A 12,755-nucleotide genomic window follows, 5' to 3' on the forward strand; every position below is an offset into this window, starting at 1 on the left:
GCGAACTTGCTATATTTGGGAAGCATACCTTATAACCAAAATTTTTGGGCAGAGAACTGAGGCGGAGGAGATGCGCAGGCATAATTCTTTTACTCGCCAATGTATTGAAATTCTGATTTCATTCCAATTCTGATTCTGTTCTAGTTATAATTTTGATTCTATTTTAATTCTGATTCTATTCCAATTCTGATATTGCTCTAGTTAAATTTCTATTCGTAACCACTTCTTTTATTCATTTTTGGTGAGTAATTCTTAGCCGTTTTCATTTTTCCCAAGTCAATTTTGGTCCGTCCTCTCGCTGCTCTCCCCTGCAAGTGCAGAGGAAAACATCACCTCTCTAAACATCACCGCTATAAACATCACCTGCCGCCTGCCATGGTTAGCTGGTGGAGGCTTCACATAGACTCCGACGCTGGACTGTTTGCGCCTTCGTAGCCCTCTTAATGGTGTCGCAATTAAAAGGCGAATAGTACATCAGCCATCCTTCAACAAACTCTTGGATAAGAACTGGGATATCTTTCACAGTGTATTGTGTCCGAACACGTGTTCTTGAATTTTCGCGTTCTGCAAAATTATTTTTACCCCCCCCCCCCCCCCCCTTCACTCCTCCATATATGTAGCTTCGCCGAAAGGCAATAAAGTTGGTTGATAGTCAGCGCCTACGGGTGACACTTCCTTCCCTCGTCCTGTATTCGCGCTGTTTCTGTCTTTCCGACAAAACAAATGTCCTTGTAGCGTGGTGCCCCCCGCCGAAGAAAAAAAAAATAAAAAACAGAAATCCTGAAAATGAAACAGTGACGCGACCTTCAGTGCGACTGCCCAAAGTTTGAGCTCTGAAGGCAACCTACATAAGCCGGTAAACTCCGGGTGTCGTGTGAGACAGCGTGCATCTGGAACAACGATACACTCGAACACGCCTCTGTAGAACGTGGTCTGCAATGGAGTGTGCAGAGCCTAAAACGCTGCAAAAGTGCTGCGCAGAATCGTGGCTGTATCTCCTTTTTTTTCTAGTTCATCTGGGTGTATGTTTGATGCCGCAGTTTCCTTGTTGCCGCGTAGTTATCAGCGAAGCTGGCGTGCACAGCTGATGTTTCCATCACTGTTCGCAGTAAAACTACTGCCAGTATTTTTGAGGCGCGAATCATAATTCCTTTTTTTTCTCCGAATGCAGGTCCTCTGAAACCTCCAATCATCCGAGACGCGAGAGGAAGAGTGAAAAAGGACACTGTGGGACCTTACTATGAAGGTGACGAGCTTCGCCTCACCTGTGAGACCCCTGGAGGTGAGAGACGGTTTTTTTTCACTAATATTGTTTGCGCCCGGACAACACTGCGTGGTATCCTTTTCAATCAGGTGCAAACCATCGGCCCAACGAGAACTTGATAGTTATCTCCCTAAGGTATTTGTGCTCGTGCTCATAGTTCGGAGCAGCTGGATGCTACATAATTTCTTACATGCGTGAGAAAAAAAAAACAGATACTGTCGTTTACTTGCTGTGCCACTATAAGGTGGGCTCAGTAGCAACCGCTTAAAATTTTTGAAAACTTTGGGCTCTCGGAGCCCGCATGCGAAGACATTTCAGGTAGGTAGAAAGCGCTGTAAATGACACAAGAAATACAGCCAGCCGCTCGCCGAAATGTGCTGTAATCCATAGCCAGGAATCTAGAGGGTTGGTGAATAATGATGGACAGGCCCTACGAACCACTTAGCAGTGCTCGATCTTCAATTACAAAGGAATGTGACAGGCAGCAAAGGCCATAGCCCCGAGGGGACCGAGCTCACCATCCCGAAGGCCACGTACCAATGCGAGGGGCCTATAGAACGAAAAGGGCCTGTTTTGTACGTCTTATCTTTATTTTGCATCCTCTTGAAAAACGTTAATAAACGCACCGAAACAGATATTAGCAACAGCATGGTCATGTACGAGGGTCATCCCAGAATTAAGGTCTCCAGTTCGAAAGAAATGTTTATTTTAAGCAATCTACAAATCACTTAAAAGGCAGACCATTCTTCTACTTTTCCACATAATCGATGTTGCGGTCTATGCATTTTTGCAGATGCTGGGGCAGTTTTTGTATGGCCATGTCATACCAGCTCACCGCCATGCCATTGAGGAAGCGTTTGACCGGCAGACTGTGTTCGCTTGAATTTTCGCGGCTTGGGCGAAGAGGAGTGCCGCTACTCACGTGATTCTTGTTTGGTCTCAGGTGTGGAGTGGAATGAACAGGTTTCGTCACCCGTAACAATGGAATCTAAAAAGGTCTCCTTTTCATCTCCATAACGCCGAAGAAATTCGCGGGAGGAGTCAACGCGCTGCCGTTGACGGTCGTCTGTGAGCATTCGCGGAGCCCATCTTGCACACGCCTTCTGATATTTCAACTTTACTGCCAAAATCCTATGAATAGTGCTTCTAGAAACGCCAGGAACCAAAATTCAGAGCTCATCGAGTGTGATCCGCCAATCTTGCCGCATCATTTCTTCGATCTCCGCGACTGTCTCTTGAGAAATTGACGTACTCCCGGTTCTTTCTTCCTCGTGAATTTCAGTACCAGCTGCGAACTCCCTGCACCACTTGCGGACGTTTTTAACATGCATGCACGACTCTCCCTACACTTCTGTCAGCTGGCGATGAATTTCGATTGGTGTAACGCCTTTTGCGTTCAAAAATCGAATAACTGCTCGAACTTCGCACCTGGCGGTAGCGACCAACGGGAGCTCCATTTCAAACAGCTGTCGTGCCAAGACTGACAATCCCTTTCGCGCTCAGTCATGGCTTGTTTGGAAGACGGGGAACAATGAACACAGCAGTATGGTGAGCAGCCGCGCAAACAGTTTCCCTGCGGCCGCCGCCCTTTGGAGACCTTGCTTTTGGGATTACCCTCGTAATTATTATGTATATATTCCTCAACTCCAACTATAAATTAGCAGAAGGATAGGGAATTTAGGGGCTCGTGACGACACTGATATGAAGAAAGCCAACAACCGCTGAAACCGAGGAAAGCGTAGGGGAATGTTACCAGTTTTTTATTTGTGCTGTTGATCAATGGGAAATTAGTATCGTAAGATAATTTAAATTAACCGTAATTGATTAGAAAGTAGACATTAAAAACTGAAGGGGACACTTAAGCTCCGCCATAAGGGTATGACGCGAGAGCGTTAATGGTTTAATGCAGATATATGCGCAATTGGTAATTCTGGCCTTTACATTCATAGATCGCTGGAACTCCTTATATGCCACTCCTGGCCCAGCGGTGCAGTGGTTAAGCGATGCGCCACTGCCCTGCGATACTGAGGTAGATTTTCATGCTGTTCCTGCGATGGCTGGTGAGGCCAGCGGTAGTGCTTGTGAGACCCACGTTGCTCTTTCCGAGCAACTTTGCGAGACCAGTCATTAATTTAACAGCCACCTGCCACGGTGATCAGTTTGCCCAAAACCTGGTGCGCAGGCTGTGATGACGCCACAAGGTCACGTGACCAAGGTGGCCCACCTAGGCTGCCGGAGCCGCTCCGGCTTCGAGGTTTCAAACGGTCGCGAACACCGACGGCGGACAATTTTTTTCCGACATGGGGTACTAACGTCCTGCTCTAAAACAACAGCATGCTACCAATGGTATCGGAATCCACGACCTCCGCATGTCGAGTGCGGTGTTCCACCAACTGAGCTACGACAGCCGCTTCCAATCTTCTACTTTCGAGGGTATTTATGTTCCATCGAGCCTAACCTCTAGAGTGTTCACCAGCGCCACCCTCGAACATAGCGGCGCACATAGGACGCCATATTATACCGCAAGTGCCACGTTGAACATGATGCAAAGGTGCGGGAGGCAGCTGTGCTAGAACCCTGCTATGCTCCCTATGGCATCAAGAGTGCCATAAACGAGGCCCTCGTTAAGTAAACTAGCAAAGGGATAAGGAACTGAAGAGCTCCTGACGGCACAAATATGAAGAAAGCCAAGGGTCACTGAAACTAAGGGAAATCAAAGGAAAATGTGGACATTCTGCTATTACCCTCTGCCTCCCTTTGTTTCAGTGGTTGTTGGATGTGCAAATATATGATCATCAATGGTAGTCAATGGTAATTATCTCAAACTTTGGACTAACCATTAATAGTGGATCGTTTTGTCTCTGATCTCACTGAAGAACTGCAGGCTAAACAAAGCAGAGTAAATAATCGAATGCGAACGTTGAACAGCTTTCGAGTTAGGTGGCGATAATGTATGGCAACTACTCTTGCAACGAGCTCAAGCGAAGAGACGAAAAGATGCACAAAATGTGTCAACACCGAACGGTTTGAAAGCGGTCAAAGAAGAAGAGGGGTGATATCATAGCAAGAGCTTCCGAGAGGCCTGCCTGCGCCATTACCATCTTGACGGCTATTCTATGGAAAGAAGAGGAAAATAAATGGGAACAGGACGCAAATGGACGACAGCGTCTACCGGGTGAAGGTGCGAACATATACAACCGCATTACAGTCGGCCTCATCATAGCCGCGAGTCGACATGCGCGTTGAGTGAAAAATGAAGTACAGAACCTTGGAAAGACTTGGAAAAAATTTTCATGCTGTTTTGAAAATGCAGAGCTCAGCACACCACTAAATAGCTGATGCAGCAGCGACGTGATGGTCGTAGGTTTAAGGCCATCATTTTCCACACAATACAGGCACTCAGGGCTCATGCTTCATCGCATTCCATACTGCTCCGACGGCGTCAGTTCTTCCTCCCTGGCACTTTGTTCAACTGCGACAACAAACCAACAAACATTCCTAGGCCCAACATCAATTCATACGGTATCGTTTCTTCGCAACCGAATTATTGAACCAGATGTCCACCTGCCCCATTGTCTCCATCGTGATCTATGTAGATGCAAGCACTGAGGCCTGCGAAACAACATCTGCAATTTGCGGTCCTTGCAAGCTTTCCCTTATTAAGGCGTCCAGATTTGGATTCACGGCGCCTCCTGCCTCATTCTGGGCTAAGCTGGTTGCTGTCCAAGAGGTGTTTTTCTCTGTGGCCGCCATTACCATGCTGCCTACAGCCCGCGTTGTCACCCGTACCGGTACCCTTCAAGTAGCATGGCTGCTCCGACGTGTCGGTCACAGCTCAGACACCTGCCAAAACACCCACCGTCTGGCGGCTCGTATCTCGCAGCCAATTCGTACTGAGTGGGTCTCTAGTGACCTCCTGAGTTCCCAAAGACGCGCACATTCTGCGACCGACCTGGCGGCTCCAACCTCGTCACTGGCTCGGCTCCTCAATCTGTTTGACTCCACCCTCCTTTTAAGAAAAAAGGAGCGCCTCTGGTGTTGCACACGTGCTCTCGTCCCTCCATGTGCCGTATCCCTACCCCACAGCCCTACCCGTGCAGAGGAGGTTGCGCTTCGAAGGGTACGGGTCGGAGTTGCACTCACTCCTATACCGTAACTCGAATGTGACCGCAACTTCGAGACCTGTATCCCTGCCCATGGTGTCCAATTTGCAAGTCCCGGACAAATACTAATGGCGATATCCACCACCTGCCGTGGGTTTGGCCGGCACTTAATCCGACGAGAATCCGGGTCGTGGCCGCAGCGGGTCACTCGACGAACTTTTCTGTTTTCGATTAAGCGGCGCGAAATGCGCACGAGCACCTAGCCAAGCGCCCGGTATCAGGACCTCCTATCAAGATCAGTCGTGGTAGCAGCCAACGCCAGCCGTTCACGCGCATTGTAAACTTTGCAATTCAGACAGCATCAAGGGGACATGCTCAGGCCACTTTCACTAATGTGGTTCTTAGAACTGACACGTGTCCTATAGTGAGCTGAATCCTTATCCTGAATAAAACGATTTTTTTTTGTGCCTAGAGGATTTTTCAAGACGATAAATCAAACTTTTCGCCACTTTTCACAGAAATTTTATCCCGAGTGGTTATTCGCATCATTTGTGCGGCAACTTCATTTTTTTTTTGTCCTGCTTACCGTAGTCACCGCTGTTGCCATAGAAGCACAGGGATCAATAAAAGACAAGACAGACACAGATTTGGTGGAGTGTATTCCTTGCATCCTTCCTTATTAGCTGCACTGGACCAACGACGCCAAGCGCAACGGTAATCGAAAGGGCTTGAAGGTGCCAAGAAAGTCGTGAAATTTGTTGAGAAAGCGCCGCCGGAAAGCGGTGAGCCGATTAATGGGGTGGCAGGTTGGCCCATTCATAGAGAAAAATGAGGCCGAAATGCTGAAGGGAATAAATGACGGGCAGAAAGGGGACAGCGGGCTCTCCGTGTAGCTCTCGAAGAGTTATGGGCAGCGCCACGCCATGTCTTGCACAAAGCGCTCGAGCTCGCGTCTTCCTCATCCCTTTCCGCTTTCGGGACACGCTCTCGTCAGAAGAAAATAATAAATACGTTCGCTTACCCGACACTGAGAAAAATAAAGAGCGCGTCTAACTGTTTTCAAGGCACAAAAAAAAAAAAAGGTGCCAGCTGCGAGAAACACCGTTCACTTCTAAAACAAAAAAAGATAAGCCCCTTTTCGCGGAGACTGCAAAATCTCGGGATCACGGCTCCGGGTTTGAACAAATTAAGCGACTGAAATGGTCGGCAAAAGACGTCGGGCTGTTTTGGCCGGCCCGGGCGGCTTCGGAATGAAAAAGAAGCAAGCCGGCCAGCGGCGGCGGCGGCGGTGGAGTCCCAATACGGAATTAAGCTGACCGAACGCGGCGCCGAAGCTCCAAGGAAAACAGAGGCCGGGATTTATGGCAGTGACGTCGCATGCTTCCCCTCCTCCCTTCCCCCTGGCCGCTCTTCGGCGTGTCCCCCCTCCTTATTCTTCGAAGCCGGTCGTGACCCGCCTACGTGTTGTTGTTCAATTATACTCTAGGCTATCGGGAATAGGGGAAGCACGTGGAAGAAAAATGAACGACTTGTATTATAGCCGCGACAGCTTTTTGGCTCTTGGCTTTTCGCTCCTCTTGTTATCTCTGCTTTGTGTCCGCCGGATGCCCTTTGGTGCGCCTCTAATAGGCGGCCCGATTGTTCATGTACGCATCCATCGATCGCGCCTCCGTGCTTCCTCCCCCTGCTCCCCCTCGCTCTCCGTGCACACTCGAGGAGGCAGGGCCTTTGACTCGCCCGCGAAGCTTCGGAGAGCGTTTTCGAAGCATTTAGCTCACTGGCTTTACGGGATTTAACGAAAAGAGGGCGGGGGCAGATTTTCTTTCGCTCTGCTCTTCGCTCCCAACGTGGAACGCCGCTGCTAATCTACATGCATCGCGGCTGTCTTAGAAGGGCTGCGCCTGCACCCTTCCGTTCGATTCCTTAATCACCGCGCTGTCAATTCAAGCAGGCAGCTTTCTACTGGCTCTTCTTTTATCTTCATCACTCCGCCCCGAGACGAAAGACGCCAAAGTCAAGCGCATGGAGCAGAAGACAAGCTGACGGTTTAAGGTGTCGTTCTCACTTTCCCGTTTTTATTTTTGCTGCCATAAGAATCAATGTTAGAAACATGAGGAATTTTGGTCTGCTTTGTCTCTCTGGATCTGTCAAAAAGGAACAGTTCACGCTCTGAAGTACTATATTTTACTTACCTTCCGCCCGACTTCCTGACTGATATCGTAGGCACAACCGAGGCATAGTGCATGCAAGGATTAGCGCTGAGGGCCGTGACATTATGTAAACAAGTCGGCTGGCTAGCCTAACTTGAAACGATGCAACTCCAGGAGTTTTTATGCACATTCCAGATTCCCAGCTTTTTTTTTTCTTGGTACCCATGTTTTTTGCGGTTCCGTATAGAAAAAGTAAGAAATAAAGCTTTCTAGATCCATTCAGGCCTAAAAGTCTTATTGTCTGCGCACTGGAATTGAAGCCGTGCATAGGCAGTTGGCTTTCTTGGTACAGAGAAGGAAACAGAGAAAGAGAGAGAAACGTTAGATGCAGCACACCCCTCAGGTGCCGATGACGATGTGCTGCAAGAGAAGGCGCATCATGAAACAGCCCGCTTTTGCAGGTACTGTTTCTAGCTCTGCTGAGAAAGCAATGCATGAAGTTTTCAACCAAAGACGACATAAAATTTACACCGGAGATAGTAAAAAAATCATCACCAAATTTAATGTAAATTAGAGTAAAAAACGTGAAACATAAAGAACGAGAAACAGGACACATATACGGCGCTGACTAAGAACTTAAGGCTTTATTTAAAGGCGATGAAATGGATACAAAAAGTGAATAAAAATTCTGCACGTATGCAGGAGGGTGCGGATATGAAGAAGTCATTTACAGATAAAGCTAGCACTTGAAAAATTTACGAAGAAAATTGTGTTTTTTTTTTTTTTGTCTGAAAGCGCCACTAACGTTAGGCTGGCGCACTGGTTCCTTCCTTCAGAGGCGTGGTAGATTTTAAAACCACTCGTTTCCTTTTTTTCGTGGCATTTTGCACCACTTTTGTTGTTATTAAATAGGTTGAAAGTAGGTTCACTTGTCTCTCAGTGGTACACGGTATCACAGGGAGAAAGGGAACGCAGGGAATAAAACTGCCTAAATGCAGCTTTTCAAGGCAGCGAAATCGAATTTTTCTGTTGCAGTGGACGGATATATTAGCGTGTTCATTCTTCACACGCGAAATCCTGTGTTCACCTTATTGGGCATTCGCACATCTTCTAGTCTGTCCTACATATTTAGCACCACATGATAACAGCACATCGTAAACAGCCAAAATGGAAAGTTGCACTTGGTATGCTTGATCGAGAATTCGCTGCTTCTGTACTTGCTTCCCAAAGAAAGGGATACGCGTGGGTTTAGAAGCCTGTTGTATGTGTAAACGAACAAATCAATGTGTAAGCCAACCACCAGTGGCGCTTTAGGACAAAGAAATTCACTTTCCTTATAAATTTATCTCCTATTCGCTTTTGTGAAGGTTTTTTTTCTTCTGTGCCCTCTAGCACATGTCCGACTGATTCGAATTTTATATTCATTTTATCCCCCTTTTAATACAGTTTCAGTTGTTTCAGCCCTGTGCTTATGTCGCTTCTCGCTATCTAAGTTTCGTGTGTTTTGCGCTGCTTTCTAAATCAAAATGAATCCTTACCAACAAGATAAACTTTCCATCCTGTTTCGGCATCAAAGTTGGCCCTGCTTCTCAGCCAGTTCCGGCTTGTACCACGTGTCACCTCTGCACCTCTGCTTTCAGAAATATTTTCGCGCTGCAGAATGCATTCTGATCTTGTTTTTGTTCCGCACGCAGGAAAACCGAGTCCGTCCATCACGTGGTTCAAGAATGGCAAGATGATCACCAACCTGACCCGTGCGTCGACACGTGGCAACATCCGGAGCGACGCCATTATTCCGAGGCTGGAGCGCTCTGATCTCCTCTCCGTCTTCACCTGTCAAGTGTCCAACAACATCTCGGCCCCGGTTGCAACGTCCGTCAAGCTCGAAATGATATGTGAGTTAGAGTGCTCACTGTCTGTTCTCGACTTTTGTCACCTCTCTCAAACAACGCTACTTTTTATGCCAACAAGGCTTGGAATCATTTGGCGCATAGAACCATTTTTTTTTTCTCCTGTGAGTCACGTTCTGTAAAAAAAAAAAAATTCTAGTTGCACTTTGCCACTTTCCTGAGCTGTAACTTTACGTCATAATGCTTACCGATGTATCGAACGACTACGTAGCGAATACTAACGATCTTATGTTCAATAAGCTGTAAATGCATGTTAGTGAGTTTGCTTAGGTCAAAATATTTTGAGAACTTTCACGCACTGTCGTCAAAGTCACATTTTTTACCGGAAAAGTCCTTATGAACTGGAACGAAGAAGGCGGGACAGGTATCATTTTTGCCTTCTCAAAAAATTCGGGGGACACTTGACCTCCGCCCTAAGGGTACGATGCTATAGTTTTAATGGGTCTCTTCAGTGGCCTGTGGTCCTCTTTGCATATCACTCCACAGACACGGACACTATTCTCTATTTTATTTTATGTTATTTTTATTGTATTCTTGATTTTTTGCCTCAAGACACACAAGGCCTCCCTTTAACCCACCCAGCGAACGTTCCTTAGTGGTCGAGAAGTTGTGCTCCCGGCTCATGACCCAAGGGGCAGTGGTTCGAGTCCCGGGTCGAACATTTTGTATTTTTAATGCAATTGCTTGTCTTTCTTCAGATGCACTGGGTAATGGTGGTGGAATGATGTCGCGACCCTCCTGACCAGTGAGGAATTGTGTAGTTGCATTATCACGATTGTACTGCGTGAACGTTGTGGGGCGTTTGAATTACCCGAGCGAGGTCGTGTAGTTATGACGTCATGACCATCTCGACCAATCCAACGGGACCCTTGACGCTATCGCGTTAAATCTTCGAATGCTTAAATACAGGTGCGTCTAAACAAACGGAAAATATACGGTGCACATTCGCTAGGATAACAACAAATAAATGCTCCGTGAGACTCTACCGAGTGGCTACACTCATGCTGTTTGGAAAACAACAACGAGCCTACAGAAACAGGGACATAGAGAGTACACGAGATACCGCAGACGGATTGCAACTGATTGCAACTTTCTAGAAACTATACATTATTCACAGCGTCCCCCGCAGCATGAGCCAAGGGTTTCAGAAAGTTGGTGTATGTTGTCGAAATGAAGCAGATACTATTTGGTTGGTGGTGGCATAAAGCACGCTGGAGCCTGTTCTTTCTCATACGAATCTAGTTCACCAAATGGTAGGAATTTCAGCACAGCACAGACGAAGGCGCAAGAGAGGCGCGAGAAACGGTACAGACGTTTGCTGACTTCTAAATGTTCATTCATGGAAACGCCAAACCAGTTTATGCCAGCCAGATCATAAAAACGAACAGCAGCAGCTAGGTCAAGTCATGGCCTTCGAGGCTTGGCTAACTATACTCATGCCATTTCAATGGAAGGTAATATAGTGCTATTATGCACGACGTTCGCAACACACGCTGTCCTGCCACGTAAATTTAGGTCGTCGCGCGCATTTTCTAAGCGCGAAGAGTACTTTGAGAATAGAGGTGCCGTCACAGAATTCTGGAGTTTATTTCAACATGTTGCAACTTTTGCATATCTCCAGCGGTTATAGTCTTTTATTTTTAATAACTGATTAATCAACTCAACACTGAAGCACACTCCTGAGTATTCTATGCGAACACAAACCATGTCACTTCTCTCTGCCTTCAAACTTGTGACACGAACGAGCTTCCTATTTCTAACATCCGCAAATGGGACAGCTTTTATAAGTACCGTTCTGTAACTCTGCCTCGCTCATAAGTAGAGGCCGGATTTTTAGGCACTAAAAAGCATGTTTTAGGCGCCATAAATAGGCGGCTAAAATTGCATTTTAGGCACCTAATGGAGAAAAATAGGCACTATAAACTTTATCAAAAGTGCACACAGTTCCGAACTTCATCGCGCAATATCTGCCGTAAAATAAAACAAAAACACAGCAGGAATGATTTGGGACCTTAAGCAAGGTGCAAACATTAGAAGCCGTTTTTTTTAAGGCTGCCTTGCAATTTTTCGTACAATACACATGCTTCAGCCGAGCAAAAGGGACGGTTACCAACCTTCAAACACTTTGGTATACCTCGAAACAAACACTTCGCTTGTCGTGTACAAAAGTAGAAACAATGAACTCCTTAACAGGAGGCCATGCATTTAGAAATTGATAGAAACATTGTCAATTCAAAGCATCTGACCAATGAGTTCAGTCTTCGCTCACACAGAAATTGAACTTATTTATTGCAGGCATATACACGATGCTTCAACATTAATAAATATGTTGTCATTTGTGTAAACAGTGTTTTATAGTTTGTGGCTTCACGTGTCTGGAGCCACGCGACTATCAAATGATGCTTGCCATTAGAAGGGTCTGGAAACCATAAATACGAGATGCTAGAAAATGTTACACACAGTGCTGCTTGATGCGCAAAATGCCGAAAAGAATCATAGTTCTGCACGGGCCTACGTACATTCACGAGGATCCATGGTAAAATAAACCTCACCCATCTAGAAATCACTGTTAAAGCTATGGAAGCAGTAGCAGACAAGCACCATCTGGGGCACAAGGAACGAAAATAAGGCAGGTTACCCAGGTGGAAATTTTAATCATTTAAACTGTTTCCAGCAGGTTTGTGGAACATTTTAGAATTGGTTTCAGCTGGAACCAACTGGGAATTATTTGGACGAACCTATAACTTACTCCGTATATTTTCCGAAATGTAGTGTCATCTGGTCAACTACCACTTTAACAGCCAAAGTCATCAACAAGCTGCCACGATAAAATGGCAGAAAATAGAAAAAAGGTTGCTTCGATATTTTCGGCTGACGTGGTTGGTATTGTGTACACAGCCGGCGTAGGTGCAGTGTTCACCACAGCCAACTGACGAGGTCATCTAATGTTGCCACGTGTGTGTTCTACTCAAAACCGAAATGGATTCGAAAGCAAACAGAATCTGAAAGCAATACCACAGCGTATTTCAGGCCCCTTTTCTGTAAAATAGAGCATTTTTAGGCACCGATGTCGGAAATAGCCATTTATAGGCACTGACACCCAAAATAGGCATTTATAGGCACTATAAAAAGAGTATTAAACATATTGTCAACACCTAATTCGTGCTCATATGTAAAAATGGTGCGCCTACGAAGCGTTGAAAAAAATAGGCATTTGCCTAAAATCCGGTCTCTACTCATAAGCATCGAATGTCAACCCTATCAGTCTCGTTCTTCGTTGTCTTTGGGCTGTAACTGTTGCCGCTCAGCCGGGAGTGCTCAACATGGC

At 46.3% G+C, this 12,755-nt stretch overlaps 1 protein-coding gene across 2 annotated transcripts in view; it reads left to right on the forward strand.

The window, feature by feature from the left end:
* The window catches only part of LOC149350471 (neural cell adhesion molecule 2-like), a 425,822-nt gene that overhangs the window by 299,792 nt on the left and 113,275 nt on the right, over positions 1 to 12,755 (forward strand). For both annotated transcript variants that reach the window (XM_089576882.1, XM_089576883.1), the window contains exons 3-4: positions 1,172 to 1,282; positions 9,212 to 9,412. In XM_089576882.1, coding sequence (XP_089433008.1) covers positions 1,172 to 1,282; positions 9,212 to 9,412 — 312 coding nt within the window. The remainder of the gene's footprint in view (positions 1 to 1,171; positions 1,283 to 9,211; positions 9,413 to 12,755) is intronic.

Source organism: Amblyomma mixtum, chromosome 3, assembly GCF_055824585.1.
Source record: "Amblyomma mixtum isolate Tamu chromosome 3, ASM5582458v1, whole genome shotgun sequence".
NCBI classification, from domain to species: domain Eukaryota; kingdom Metazoa; phylum Arthropoda; class Arachnida; order Ixodida; family Ixodidae; genus Amblyomma; species Amblyomma mixtum.